This window comes from Spea bombifrons, chromosome 5 (genome assembly GCF_027358695.1).
Source record: "Spea bombifrons isolate aSpeBom1 chromosome 5, aSpeBom1.2.pri, whole genome shotgun sequence".
NCBI classification, from domain to species: domain Eukaryota; kingdom Metazoa; phylum Chordata; class Amphibia; order Anura; family Pelobatidae; genus Spea; species Spea bombifrons.
The window spans coordinates 16,561,418-16,577,522 of NC_071091.1; the positions used below are offsets into that span (position 1 = coordinate 16,561,418).

Sequence of the window (16,105 nt, forward strand, 5' to 3'; positions counted from 1 at the left end):
TGGATTAGGATATGTGTGTGAATTACTATCGCATCGGATAAAATGAAAGTGAGCAAATTGCATGGCAGAAGAGTATACTTAACAATATGCTCTCAAGCAGGCTTATCGCTTCTTTGAATTTTAAATAGGAATCATTTGCGGTTGTGTAAGATTTGAGAAATGGTTATATTTTGTGCTGGGATTGATTTTTCAGGTGTTTTACCTACAGCAATCTAATAGGTTTTTATATAATTCGTAAAAAAAACAGATTTACAACACTGGTTTTATCACATTTGCACAAAAATGATATATGTGACAGCCTAGAATATCCAATTGATGTCTGCGTGATAAATTGTCCACTTCTTACACGCATTCAGCTACTTTTTAATATTGTATGGGAAAGCTACACTAAATGTACCACGAGTGTGAAATAGAAGGAAACAATGACATTGTCATATCTAATAGTCACAAAATCTGTGTCATGTTCTAATGCACTTCAGAAATATTCTTTAAAAATGTCTATGTTGGTTGGGAATGCTAGGAACCATGTCTATAACCGTTCAAGAGTCATGTTCTAGCCTTCGATGTTCAAGTCCTAGTAGACCTATTGTGCTGGTTTCCAGGACCTTTTGACTTTCTAAGCCATGTGACACCATAAGAAAATCTAAAAACATGCTTGTTACGTGGGTTGCCCTCGCTGCCTGAAGTGTTTTGGTAGAGCCATGGAAAGTTGGTGAGTTTCCTACCTCTATGCAAAGTTTAACATTAGCTTTTTGACAATTTTATTATAGAGAGACTCACTGTTCTGATGCATCACACTTAAGGCATTCTATAAAGTGTGTATTTCAGTGTATGTTGATACCTTAATGAACAAAACACGTTAAACCAAAAAATAAGCAACCCACCCTATGCATGGGCAGGGCAAATCTACTTCACTAACACTAAAGACAGATTTTGAAGGACCAATCTCTCTCGCTCTCTCTTTCTCTCGCTCTCTCTTTCTCTCGCTCTCTCTTTCTCTCGCTCTCTCTTTCTCTCGCTCTCTCTTTCTCTCGCTCTCTCTTTCTCTCGCTCTCGCTTTCTCTTTCTCTCGCTTTCTCTCTCTCTCTCTCTCTCTCTCTCTCTACATATGTATATGTTAATTGTTAACTAAAAACAAGCTTTTGTTAATGCTGGCTCTATTACGACATATATATGAGGACAAGGGTAATGCAGCACCTGTAGTTGATGAGACATATGCTAATTTACTGGCAGGCAGTTAGTTTAAGTTTGTTTAAAAAAAGAGTTCAGAAGTCCCACACTTAATTCGAATTCTTTGAAACAAGATGCATTAAGATGAAATTTAAAAAAATATAATTTTGTAATCCTTAATTAGGCTAGGATGTGTACCTTTGTAAGTTCTGTGTTTTCTACTAAATAACAAGCCCATGTTTACCGCCATAAATAAAGTTTGGTGTCTGTAAGCGTGTATTACTTGGGACTTTTGAGTCTATTTTCTAAAAGGAGAGTTGACCGGAGAGTCACAGTTTCAAATCCTTCAGTTCACGTAATGAAAGTCCAATCCCAAGGAGCTTATCATGGTATGCAGAGTTTGGCTGGACCTGTATAATCGTTAGTTAAATAGGTGAGATTTCTTGAATTTTGCATTATTCAAAGTCAACTTGGCCCTTCTTACTGGAAACTTGTGCCAACTTTTAAAAGTGAAGCGACAGAGTTGAAACCACAAACCTCTCTTTTGTAAATACTCCTCGTTGAAGGCTAGGGGTGGTTCTCCAAGCTATTGAATCAAAAGGTGTACTTAGTTTTTCACACATGGCTTCTCCATTTTGGCTTTATTTTTGTTCAGTAAATCATGACACGGTTTAATATGTCATGTGTTCTTGTTCATCTGAGGTTGTGTTTGCCTATTTTTTAGACTTGCTAACAGGTGATGGTTATTATTATGTCCTGATCTGTAAAACCATAGAATTCAAAGAGGGTGTATTTTTTTTTCCACACAACTGTATGAGCTCAAACTCAGGATGCAAACTCCAAGGTCCTCTGTGAATCTATAAAGCTTGCCAAGGACACAGTTTCAGTGTTCAGTAATCCAACAGGTTCTCATCCAAAGCCGTGTCACCTGGTGTTTCCATCACTAAGTCAAGCATCCTGGTAGTCCAGCCTGTGTTGCTTGACACAGACAAGGTGGTGTCTTTTGCTGTCATATAGAGTAGTACTGTTACTGTTCCACATCTTTGCAAAGCCTGTTACATGCTTACAACATTGAATATAGTTCAGAGTATATTAACCATCGATATATTGCAAATAAAATATGGAGAATGTCTCTGAAATGTTATATTACATTATTGCATTCTACATAATATATTTAGTTCATTTGTTCTAGGCTGAAAGCTTGTTGTTAAACAGTCCTCACAGCATAACAACATTTTCCTCTATACAAGCAATTAGACAACAGATGCTTTTATAAAGCGATTTAAACTTTTTATATTGTTAAGCACCATATTGTGCATTTCCTCAGCATGACATGGTATATTGCCACTCCATGTATATAATTTTTTACATTTTTAAGGTATTTATTAGCTCTGTAAGAGTACGGGAAAAAAAATATACCTTATTTTGAACATTTTTGCAACTGTACCTCTTTTCTTTCCAGACAATAACAACATTTCAGGAACGGAAGAGAACAGTTTTGATCGAAGTTATATTAAAAAGAAACTGGAGCATGGATTAACACGCATCTGGCAGGTTGTTGGATTTTTTTTTTATTTTTTTTAGATTTTTACCAATAATTAGTGTGTATCTTTACATATTTTTTAACTGTAAAAAAGTGTATTGAATTGTTAAGGCTGACCTGGTATTATGTATGCTTTTGCAACGTGTATGAATTGGCAGGTGTTTTGTCTTTTTATCTATTACACCTACACAACTTCTTAGCTCTCAGTCAAGAGGGAAAAATAGTTGAAGAATTATATACATATTTGCACATGAAACCAAAAGCTTCTTCTGAACTGAATTCAGTTTTTTAGTTGAACTATAATGCATAATGTATAGCTATTTCTATACAGAAGCTCTTTGTAGAAGACAGCCAGAGTAGCTGTTAAATACAGCATATCACAATGCCACATTCCTTCGCAGCTGCGTTTCATTCAGCAAAGAAAATGAGTTAATTTCCATTGAATGTTATTTTCAAGTACATCAAATAAAAAAACTAGGTACCAATGATTTTTCTTTAACGTAATGCACCACCAATGCTTCCCGCGGGGCAACTGTTGAATAGTCATGTACAATGTCTATAAAGCCACACATACCCTTTTCATGTGTATATGGAAAACAATTCATGGCTGTTCTTTATAAACCTATGATAATCCTGTAAACATGCTTTGGGAATCATTTTTATAGATATCTGAGAACATAGTCTATTTTAGTCCATGTTCGCTGTAGTGTTTCCTTCATGTAAAATGAATTGAGCAATCAAAATAAATAAGGGTACATTTTAAGTTATATGGAGGAATTCCAGTTGAGATATAAAAATGAACTACTGTATGTCGCAATGGTAACCTAAGACTGCCTTTCATGCTCGTGTTTCTTTTTTAAAACTAAAAAGGGATGTTTTAATGATATATCCAGGAACTCTCTGGGTTTGACCTGGAGTCTCTGTGTTTGACCTGGAGTTTCTGGGTAAGGTGCTGCTTTCTGGGTCTTAGGGTTACTCTCCTTGTTCTCCAGGCAGGGGAGCGTGCGTTTAGCCATGCCCACACCCTCCCAACCCATTTAATGCTACTTTGGGCCAGCCTAGTCCTTGCCGTCAGCAAGGCCGTTACTCGTGGTGGCCATCCCCACCGCCTCAGCAGATGTAGCGCTCCAGGTAGCCTGCTCTCTGAAGCTTCCATGTATTAAGATTGGTCAAAATTATTTTTCTCTGAACATTAAACATATTTATTCATTGTGTAACCTGATATTGTATAGCATTAAAGAAAACTGCATTTAGTTTCATATTATTCCAGGCCTGGAGTTGTCTGTGAAAGTCATGAGATCGTTGAACGATGTTAACACCTCACTGAGAGGACCGTCTAGTGGAGTCTTATTAATGCTAAACAAGTGCCTTCCCCATAGACCTTCATTAGTCATAAGGACCCTTTGTAAATAAAACGGATACATTCTACTATTTATCACAATGGTGGTTTCCAAATGACTTGATGAGTTTGTCTAAAACACGTACATACATTAAATATTCAGCTGTGAAAAACATTCTATTACATGTTTTGAAAATAACACAATATTCCTAGATGCAACTTTTTGTAATATTCTTAGTGAATACTACTGATTTCCTTTTCTTGCATTAGATGTCCTACAGAGGCCCGTGCAATGTACATGTCATTTTATTAAGTTTTGTTATTTTTGTATCTTAATTTCTAATATATTGTGCTTCATTGACTGCCTAGAAGAAAAACCCAACATTCTGGACTCTCTTGCTCTTTTTTTCCGAACCCTGCTTTTCCATGAAGCATTGTCTAAAACTGATGTCATAGTGGAGATATTTGTTCAACACAAAGAGACAGTTTGTCAAATAAATGTTCTTTTTTTGCAAATGGATAAAGAATAAACATGTTTCTTATGCCAGGCACGTGATCATGGAGCGCTGCTGTTATTTTATTAAAACAATATTGTACTGAATTAATATTTGGATTTTACATTGTTTTTTCAGGATGTTCAACTAAAAGTTAAAACATACCTTCTTGGAACAGACATGTCCAACTTCAAATATGATGATTTTATATTGGTTCTCGATATAATCAGCAGGTACTCTTCCATTATTTTGTTTTAATTAAATTAAAAGTGTGTTTTTTTTTTTGCACTTTTCTATGCATGTTTTTATAAATACTTTTTTAACTAATTTATCAATTATTAAATTACAATTATTTTAAAATAATTTCTAAACATTTATGAGCAGTATGCACTGAAAATGTTTATCTAAAGTGTTTTAGTAGGGATAAAGCTGATGGTTATAATGCGTTTAGATGTCGAATTGCCCACAGTTTTATTATTCTGTTTAAAGGGTTTGAATTTTGATCTTTATGTAGAGCACATAAAATTCTATTACGCATATATTGTATATAATGCAGATTATATTATTTGTGCGCTTCCTTCTCAGTTGATAAACCTGGAATACAAAAAGCAGACATGACTTTGACCCAAGTTACAGCATTGTGCCTTACATAGTGGCCAGCCTAATCTGTTTGTAGAGCGTGTTTCTGCATTCAGTCCCTAGGATGCTTCATGAGTTGCCGTCTGAATACAAATATGTAGCATACGAGCTCTATGATGTAGTATGGTTTCCCGTATTTCTGTCTTGATACAGTGATCTAGGAAATTTCCGTATTTTTAATTTAATTTTTAATTTAATTTTTTAGCCCAACTAATTTAAGGGTCATATGAAAATTGTATTTTGTAAGGAGGCTATTTTTATTTTAATAATATACCATAAAAAACTCTTTTGATTTCTCGTTTCAGGCTAACGCAAGTTGGGGAGGAGTTTTGTGGCAGTAAGTCAGAGGTCTTGCAGGATTCTATACGGAAACAAAGTGTCAACTATTTTAAGAATTATCACAGGTATGTATGTGTATATATATATGGACCCTTATTTTCTTTCTATTTTTGTGTAATTTTGCTAATGGATCCCTCTCAGCCAAACTTTTACTTTAAATCATTAATCTGTGATAATCATCTACTGCATCCCTATCCACAAAATGGGATTTGTATTTACGTCACATCGAGCGAGATAATTAAGACACATGGGCATTATTATTATTAAGCTGCAATATTGGCAACACAAGCATTTTCACATCAAAATTATTGACGCCAACAGTCTCAACAGCTCAATAAGAACAAAGTAAGTAACCCCCTAATGCTATCATTATGTTTAAATTGTTGACGTTTGGAATCAATTGTAAATTGTTCCACATGTTAAATACCAATAGAATGTTAATGCTTATGCAGTTGGTTACAAGCAGAGAAAATTCCCACCAGCAAAAATAATCCAACGTCACTAGAAACCAGTCCATTAGCATGTGATGTTAATCCACAAAAAAACTAGCTAACATGTTGCATCAAGAAAAATGTTGCATTTGAATCTGCAATCACATTTTGATTAACTTTATATATAAATACTTAAATGTTGTTGGGCAACTCACTACATTGTCACGTTGATAGGCTGCAGAGGGCAATTCCATGACTTCTAGCAGTCTTCATATATATATAGACATCATGATGTCTGAAGACTGGGCTGCCCCCTTCCCTCAATTTGGTGTCTTATGCCGTTAGCGTGTCTAAATTCTTTAGATATTTGTGAATTATATACATTAAAGGCCATATGGTGGCTGGAGGGTCCCTTTGAGGATATCTTTTCAACCTTTCAATGTAACAGCCATTTTTATTGTGACATGTCCACTTCACAGTTAAATACGTATAATTCCATGAACTCAGAATAGTTTATGTGCTTATTTTAAATAAATATTCCATTCCTTATATATTTATTCTGTTAAGTTGTTATTTTTTTATGTTGGCTTCAGAGTATATTTAATATAAAAACAAGTTTCTCGGCAAGATTAGTTATTATGTTAAGACTCATGGCGATGGGTCTCGAAAGGTTTCTCAGCTGCCAATCCAGAGAGGTTAATGAATACCTTTTCGCTTTTACAGAACATGAAGTGACTGCGTGTACAATCCGGGTGAATCATAGTACCTTTTCGCTGTTGAACCTTTTCAAAACACCACTTTTATGTTTTTTTTATGTAAAGAGATTATCATTGTGTCAGTGATTTCTTAGATCATGAATTAACCGGTATTCTGCCTGTAAACTTTTAGAATATGTTGAGTTTACATTTCACCAAAGACATTGTAGTCTGAAGTTGAATATTGTTTTTCAGAACACGCCTTGAAGAACTAAGGATGTTCCTTGAAAATGAGACCTGGGAACTCTGCCCTGTCAAGTCTAGTTTTAGCATTTTGCAGTTGCACGTGAGTGCCAAATTCCTATACTAATCCCTCTAAATGTTCCTATTAATGGCGTCTGTAATATTTATCATTTCTATTTTAGCCTGTTTATTCTCATTGTGTACGTTCTTACTGTTCCTATTGCACACCTTATCCTTGAACATCCTCATCATATTCATGTATACTGAAGAATGCATCCAATGTCTGTCAGAAACATGGACAGCTTATAGCTGGTTTATTAAAAAAAACTATTTTAAACTTACTTCTGGAACCTGCCCAGGAATAACTATTTTTTTGTGTTGTATGAAAACTATAATGCATCCAAACAACTTAAAAATACTTGTGAACATATGGTCAATGTGAATTAAAATGTGTGCTTTGCAATCTAGAAATATCCCCAAAAAGCTACTGGTTTCCCGAAAAATGCGATATACGTTTGCCTTAGAGCCAGATGGCCTATCAATGGGTCTTTAAATAAGTTAGTGTTTCAAGAAAAAAAGTACAGTGTAACAGATCCTCAGGAAAATGAAAAATCCTATAATTTATTTTTGACATCTTATTTATTCTCATACTTTCATGGAATATTAATGATTACTATATAAATTTGTCTTTTGGCACAGAGATAGCTTTAATAATAATTTCACCATCCAAATGTACATGGATGGTTTGATTTAAAAAGATCAGAAGTTAAAAGAATGAGACGGTGATGAATCAAGATTCATGGATGTTGATATTAGCATCCAATATAAATGTTCTTAATACTCTAATTTATAATACTCAGTGTGTCGTGGGAAGAACTCTGAAAAGATTCAATGGCAGTGGCTTGCTTGTTCCAAAATATGATACTCATTATTTGAACTTTAAAAATGTAATTCTGACATTTAACCCCTTAATGACAAAGCCCGTACATGTACAGGCTCAATATGCATTGTTTTCAGTGGGTTTAGGGACCACCCATTGTCCTTAAAGGGTTAAATTCTTTGATTCGTAAAGACAGATCATGTGTTTGGCTTCCATATATTATACTTAGGGTTGTGAGTTTAACGATTTTTTTTAATTAATATAAATTTAAAACATTTTATTTGATAAAAAAATTTAATTGTTGATATTCACAATGGATATATCTTCTGATATATAGGTGGTTAGTTGTAAATTAATATCATCTTCCAAGTCCACAACTAGGACTCGGATCGATGTGTGGGAGGCAGCGCACGTTTTTCCAGGAAAGGACAAAAGCCTGATTAAAAAGCATATGTCCACCTGAGGCTCCTTGATTGAAGCAATAAATGCATTAGAAGCTTGGCAAGGTTCTATGAGAGAAGTATGGACTTAAACATACCAAGCCCTTTCGTGATAAACGTCATCCTATTTTAGAATCTTACTTAAGAAACAAAATCTGATATCCATATAATCCTTAGAATTACGAAGAGATATCTATAGGACGTTACTCCAGAACTTGTAGGAGAACATCACAATCAATGAAATATCAATGGGAATTTGCATGTTGTTATCTTGAATCTCCTGATTCTTTTCCCTGGCTCTTTACAATAAACCTTTCCACAAGTCGAATGAGAATTGTTCTCAGAGCTTCTTTTGTGTTGATTTTGCAGAAGGTGAAGTAAAAGACTTTAATAATACCTTCAACCCAAAACACTTTTACCATTTTAAACATCTGTCTACTTTGCCCCATTGCTTTGCCCATGCGTCTCCCTTTTTATGCCTTTGCTCCATCAGCTAATGTAATTGTGTGTGTGTGTGTGGTAGCTACAAGTGGTTTGTGTCTTGGCCAAGTCTGTGTGTGAATCGAGCCTGATCTTTAATCATTATACTTAATATCGTTATACTGACATTTGCAGTTTTGGCCAGCTTTGAAGGTCCTTGTTCTATATAATTGAACGGTATTTCTGGGAAGGTTTTGACATTCAACAGTTCTGAGAATTTTGTTCCTAATACCGCATTCAGTTGCAGAAGTGTTAAATTCAGCAGAGTAAGTGGGATATCAGTTTTCATTTTTTGCAGACAAGAGTACCGGCTACCAACCGTGGCCTAGACATTAGAGTTTTTGACAACATCTTTTCTGTCTTTGCTCCATGAGTTTTCTATACAGTCTGGTTTTATTCGTGCTTGTGTTGCCTGAAATGATTGCAATATAACCCAGTGTGTCCTTGAACTCAACATGTGTCCATAAAGCTGGACTCTTACGAAGTGCTTGGTTGCTCCTTCGTTCAGTACATCCTTAATGCTAAAATGAATGATTCAACTAATGTTGCATTAGTTCGTCTTAATACATGAGAACTGTAGAAGTTGCAGGTCATACCTTAAAATGCCCATAAGGTATAAAACAGGCTCCTTGAGCTGTACCATCGCAACTAACGTAATACTGTTCTCCTTCCTTTTCTTTGAAGCAACTGCTAATGTATTTAAATTAGAAGCAAACAGCCAAAAAGTGTATATGCACCGAAACTCATCAACACCATGTGCAACGTAATGGTTCATCACTCAAGCAAATTAGTAGATTACAATGTGTTTTAAATGCATTAAACTAAAATATAACATCATCATGTCACATTGCGGATTTTATGAAATGTAAGCAGCCTAAGCTGAAATGCAAATGGTTGCATTTATAATAATTTTACAGAAGTCCAATAAAATAAAACAAGAGTAAAGCCTATTTATGTTTCAGTGGAATTTAACCGTAAACACGGTTTGCCCTTCCTGTTAAAATGGCAATCTTGAGAGCATGATATTTTGTTATGGACAGGGTCGTAACTAGAAACCACCGGGCCCTTGTGTAAAAAATTGCCCCAACTTCAGCAGCTAGTCAGTGCCATCATTGCCCCCCCACACACAACTGGGGCCCAAAGCCAAGAAACTGCCCCGCACCCCGTTCCACCACCACCAGCTTGAACCTTAGATACAAGGCAGGATGGATCCATGCTTTCATGTTTCTTACGCCAAAGTCTGACCCTGAATGTTGCAGCTGGAATTGAGGCTCATCAGTCCAGGCAACGTTCTTCCAGTCTTCCATTGTCCAATTGCTGCGACCCCTGTAGTTCCGCCAGTGGTTATGAATGAATACGATCTTGTTTTTTCAAGAGGCTTCCGTTGTCAGTTGTGATATTGTGAGTGACTTTCCCTGCTCAAACATTACACTGAGCTAATTCTTTATGGCAATACTAATAGAGTCTTGTACAATTAAATGCTTTCCTCAATAGATTTTACTTAGTCAGGTTGGGTGATTAAGACCGAGCCATTCCGTTTACTGCACATTTGTCGGGACTTCTTCTTTAAGTTAGCAAAAAAATAAGTAGTTTAGATACATGGCATGTCTTTCCCACTGAGTAACCAGCAAAATGATGTTCCATGCAGCTGTCAAGGCAATTACAGTGAATAACTGTGATTATATGGAAACACCTACATTATCTTATATACAATTAACAACTAACTTATGTTTTGTTGGAATAGGAATTTAAATGCTTGACTCAGTCTCGCTCGCCTTCTATGTCACCAAGTAAACAAACATCTTCAGCTGAATCCACAGAAGTGTCATTATTTGAACGGTATATCAATGGAGGCAATCCTTTTGAGATTCAAGCTTCTATAAAAGATGATGAATCAGAGGACGTACTTGCTTCAAACGGTGTAAGTTTGTTTCTTAATGCGTATGTAGGTTGGCTGTACTCTACGTTAACAATGTAAGATTTTTGAGTCATAATCAATATATAATCAATATATGCATGTAATTAATTCTCATTATCTAATTCTGCGTGCTTTAAATATCAATCTTACTTGATATTCAGGTCCAGGTATTTTCCCACTCTTTCTGTTGAAATAATTGTCGTCCTACTTTTCATTATCCAAACTTTACTTTTCTTTGGTATTTATCTTATTATACGTTTTCCATTTAATTTATGCAAATTATTATCAGCACATCATCTTCATGATGTCCTCATCACGAGTGGTGTTCTCTTTGTTAATGTCGAGCTTTAGATTTAGGTAGCTGCAGGTTAATTGTTTTTCCCCAACGGCACAATATTCTCAATGTGTGGTGTACCCTATCAAGATGATAATGGCATCAACACTTGCCTGTGCCATGTATTATAGTAGAAGTTGCTGCTTTTAATGCTTGTTTAATGATAATGTCCTTAGCCGTATTTGCGATATGTTTTTCCTTCATGGTGTAAACAGTCAACACAAAGAGCGGCAGGATACTTGCAGAAATGAATGAAATGCCTCTGCTTTCTTTTCTCAGTATGAATCAGATGAGCTGGAGAAAAGTGCTTATCAGGAGTATGACAGCGACAGCGATGTGCCAGAGGAACTAAAGGGAGACTACATTGATGAGCAGACGGGAGACGCACCAACAAAAAGGTGACAGCGCTACAATGTTAGAAAACGTTAAGCTCCTGTCGTGTTCTAATCATAGTCTGACACAGATACACAATATTTACTCTGTGTCATTGTGTTTGCTTTTAATTATGTTCCTGTAAGTGCCTGCCACACGCCGTATCGGACGTATTAATATATATATATATATATATATATATACAGAGCTGTAACAATGATGCATAATATCCAGGATTTACAACCTACAGCATTTTAAACTACACTTCCTTTTATAATTGTGATACGACTAATGGAAAATTGTCCAGTGATTACTTAATTACTGAAATATTACTAACTTGCATTGATAAATGAAAAGCCTATGAAACGCCATATTGTTATGGAATAGGGATCTCTGATATCGGGTTCTTGCTGAACTACAGCTCCTTGATAGGAGTTATCATCCAGCTGAAGAGCTGCTTGTTAGCAGTCATGTAGTTATACTTGTGAATAACTCAAGGGCATTTTTGTACATGGCTCATGTTAAAGTCCCTATGAGCTCTAAGCCTTGTACCTATGGTACGATAAGGGCACCCATTACAACCCAACACAATGAATGGTATCCCGCGTCCCAGTACCGGGTTGAGATCCATAGTTGTAGGTATAGGTGATCACCACTGAAAATGAGCTTACGGATAAATAAGGTGGGCTCTCAGTAGGCTGTGTACCCACTATGTAGTAGGTGAGATTAGATTCTCACCCTTGATGAGCTTAATTATGCTTTGGCCAATTCATATTACCAGAACCTCTCATTTATATTATGTTTATATATTTGTTGCCAACTTTATTAGGGTGAGAAGCGCAGACAGTTTTTATTTTTTGTATACATTGTACAGCCAGTATGCTTACACATGTTTTACACATTTGTATTATTTGAGCCTGGGACTAGCTTAGAGCACCAACATTTTTCTTTTACCTGTTTTATTATAATGTAGTTTTAGCTTACATTATAAGACAAGGAGGAAGTGGTGTGAAGGAGAAGGGTTCTTATCCACTGTTGTGTGGTCAGGAATTAAACTAACGGTTAAGAAGGAACACTGATCAGAGTCTTATACCCCCTGCTATTTGGAACCTAGAATTTAATAGCAGACAAGACCAATTGACCCATCTATTCTTCCCATTTTGGTGTCCTTCTATATTCAGGATAGCTTTATCCTTTATTCCTGTCCCATGCATGTTTAAATCCCCTTATTGTAGTAAACTCTACCACTTCTGTTGGTATAAGTGGTTGTTCCACTTATCTACCATCCTTTCAGTAAAGCAAAACCACCTTACAATACATACACAGTAGTCATTGCTTTCGGATGTTGAGTAATTGTGGAGAGGTAGTTAATGAGCCTGGGTTTACTCGTCCCCACCATATCACTAGCGAGGTCATGCACTGCGTCCCCTCAATATCTAATCAGTGTGACGTTTGCTGACTGAAATCCCATTTGGTTCTGTGGGCTGCAGAAGTAACTCAAATTGAGTGTAGTATATGAGATTTCAGCATGCCCTCCTATTGTCGCGGCTGATGAGAATCCAGAGAATATCCCACCCCATGTCAGGGACAGCAGCGAGCGTGACCACATGTAGTGGACAGACCTTTTATCTGGGAAATCCTCGCATTCACTCAGTTCTCAGCGCTGTGTCTAACATATAATTGACCTTCTAGGTGGGATGCAGCTTTTCAAAAGACAAGTAGTTTAAATATCAGCTTCTGCTGTTCCGGCTTTGAAAGCTAAACCTTTTTACAGTATCAAAGACTGGAAATCTGCTCTGTCCATTTTACAATGCCTGCTGTGCATATTTAAAAAATGCTAATTTACTTTTCAGGGGAAATCAAGGCTCCTGTAAGATATTATATTTCTGAGTCATATGTCTGCCATTTCAATTAACATAAAGTCGCTTGCTGAGAAATATTTAGCTTTGGGCTCCAAAACATTGATTATTGCAATATTTAGATGGTAAGCAAAAGGATTGTGTGAGTTGCTCCTTGACATAGGATGGGCTTTTATTAAAAAAAAAAAAAGGGCCAGTGCATTGGTTTCCATGGTAACATCTTAATGTAGAAATTTGGCCCAGAAGTGGTATTTAGAAATCTAGCCAAATGTATTAAATGACACTTAAGCATGGAGGTTAAAGCCAAAATGCACTTAAGACCCAGCTGTTTTCTTGCTGCATGCAATATGTTCGTTGTTCATTAATTGTCCTCGTTATGACATTTTTAAGTGATGTGGACGCTTTCCATTTTACATATTTTCTTATGACTAATATTCATTGATTCAAATGTTATGTCGTTTATGAAGTGTTTCAAGAGAAACTCTGAGGAGCAGAAAGAGATCAGATTATAGTTTGAACAAGGTGAACGCGCCCATCTTGACGAACACTACCCTGAATGTGACACGGCTTGTTGGTAAGTAATTGTCTTCTCTAACCGATGATTTTGTATCTGTGACTGACATCCCACATGTCCTAAGACGGGTGAAAGCTTGTAATTAGAAAAAAAAAATCTTGCTATTGTTGCACCTGAACCGTGAAATTATATTTTAAATCATGCCTCTGCCTGCATTATTATTTTGCTTACCGTATGATGGTGGTTAAAGATCAGTGGGGCCAGAAGCTCATCTCATTTTTTCCTTCTAGGCTAGGAATCCAACACACAAATAGACCATAAAAAATGTGTATGTATAATAAGTGATGGTGCTCTATTACCATCGCAACAGAATGTTCCTTCTCATTGGACCAATTCCATTGACGGCAACAGTTAGACAGAGGTGGGATAGCGGATGTTGGTTACAAAAACAGGAGGAGTGTGATCCAATCGGGATTGAAATTTCACTCAACATAATGAGTTTCAACTCAAGTTAAATATTAAGACTGATGAGAATATTGATGTAGAATGTCTTTTTAATGATGTGTTTATATGTCAAGTGATCAATTGTCCGCATCATCTCATCAGGTTTATTCCTCCAACAGACACAATTTCTGAATTTTGGAGAGTTTCTTCCCAAAATGAGTTTTCACCGACACATCTTATGCATCGTAAATAAAAGCACACATTTGAAATAATGTTTTTTTTTATTTTAAGGTAAATATATGCAAATGATGACAATACTAAAGCCAATTGCCTTCGATGTCATCCACTGCATGTCCCAGCTCTTTGATTACTATCTGTATGCTGTGTATACCTTCTTTGGACGGAACGACGCAGTAAGTATGGTTTCTCTTCAGCCCTCCTCTAGTTTAGTAATTGAAATCAGCGCACGCGCTTTCCGCGCATATACACACAGGAGTCTCGTTAGATTCTCTGGTGGACATAGAATACCCCATAATGCATTATCCTGCAAGCCAAGATGTTGAGGGTGGGGAAACATGGCTAAAATGTAGGCTAAAATGTAGGCTAAAAGGGGACAAATTATCATATATGTTAAAGTGGATAAAATATCTGGAGTATTGTTTCTCTTACAATGACTAAGCTTTTGAAATGTATAGTTACACAAATCAACAACCAAGTAATAGAAGTGTAGATTAGGAAAAAACTGACATTGTAATTGTGTTATTTAGGGCTACTGTGTGTCATTTTGCCTTATCTACCTTTATCGGGTTACGGAATATTGAAACAAATAACTATTGTGTATTAATGTGATTTACTTTGCTGTACACTTTAATATTCTCTGATAACTTGCAGTATGAATCGACCGGACTCGGACTAAGTAGCAGCAGACTCAGAACAACTCTAAATAGGATTCAGGAGAGTTTGATTGATATGGTAAGAAATGTGGTTTTGTACATTTTACTAAATATATCCTAAACAAATTTTTTTTTAATACATGACGGCTATTTGATTTTTAGATGTATGATTCGTGAACAATCCATAAATAATATTTCAGAACGCTGTGAGAAACATTAACTTCTTAACTTTTTTCTGTATCATGGTGTCGTATAACGGTTCCAGTCTTTAATTGCACAAGTATTGAAGTGTCGTGCATCCTCTCTGTTGTGTAGATTCTTAAGAACAGTGTGTGAGCAGCTATGTGATTCATAGAGTGAGGTGTAAAGAGCGAGTATGTTTTAGTGTGAGTTACATGAGGCCAGGGCCACTCGGTAGTACTTGCCCTCCCCTGTCGTAGCTTGCCCTGCCTCCCTAACCTAGCTGGTCCATGTCTCAAAAGAAGCGGGCAGAACCATTCCTTGGAAGTTCCCAGATTTGACTATAGTCATCAAGGCAATAGTGTGAATTGCACATTTTAGGTGCTCGATAAAGGATGTATATATTTCTCGGGGTCTATAATAATTATAATGTGCTGATTATTTTCAGCACAGTGCCCAATACTGGATTGCGCACTCCTTTTTGGTGCAGCTGTTTTGCTGTCATAGAAGATACATTTCTGCATGTTGATATGTTTCTAAATGAGTTTGTGTGCTAAACTGAGACCTTATATTAAGGAATACCATCGTATGTGCTGTACCTGATGCCAATTACAGTGTCTGTTATTTCAGTCTTTTATCGTGAAATACGGAACAATGGAAAGCCGTATCAAACCATGCTTGTCATATATTAGGTGACCTTACTTCATGGTTGGCATCAGCTCACATTACCTGTTCTTGTTTCCGCTGTAGAGGTTAGAGCAATGTACAGCTGTGACCTCAATCATCCGTCAACCTCCTTGTGACCCTGATTTAAGACTTATAATGCTTTCTGCTTGCTAAAAGATAAAAGGTGCATGTTTTATAAAATCCCTCTCCAGGTGCATTATCTGTTTGAACT

The 16,105-nt window shown here is 36.3% G+C and overlaps 1 protein-coding gene across 1 annotated transcript in view; it reads left to right on the forward strand.

Moving 5' to 3' along the window:
- The window catches only part of VPS50 (VPS50 subunit of EARP/GARPII complex), a 72,882-nt gene that overhangs the window by 41,510 nt on the left and 15,267 nt on the right, over window positions 1–16,105 (forward strand). The window contains exons 14-22 of the mRNA XM_053466424.1: window positions 2,633–2,724; window positions 4,685–4,779; window positions 5,491–5,589; window positions 6,906–6,996; window positions 10,438–10,614; window positions 11,225–11,343; window positions 13,644–13,750; window positions 14,426–14,547; window positions 15,026–15,106. Coding sequence (XP_053322399.1) covers window positions 2,633–2,724; window positions 4,685–4,779; window positions 5,491–5,589; window positions 6,906–6,996; window positions 10,438–10,614; window positions 11,225–11,343; window positions 13,644–13,750; window positions 14,426–14,547; window positions 15,026–15,106 — 983 coding nt within the window. The remainder of the gene's footprint in view (window positions 1–2,632; window positions 2,725–4,684; window positions 4,780–5,490; window positions 5,590–6,905; window positions 6,997–10,437; window positions 10,615–11,224; window positions 11,344–13,643; window positions 13,751–14,425; window positions 14,548–15,025; window positions 15,107–16,105) is intronic.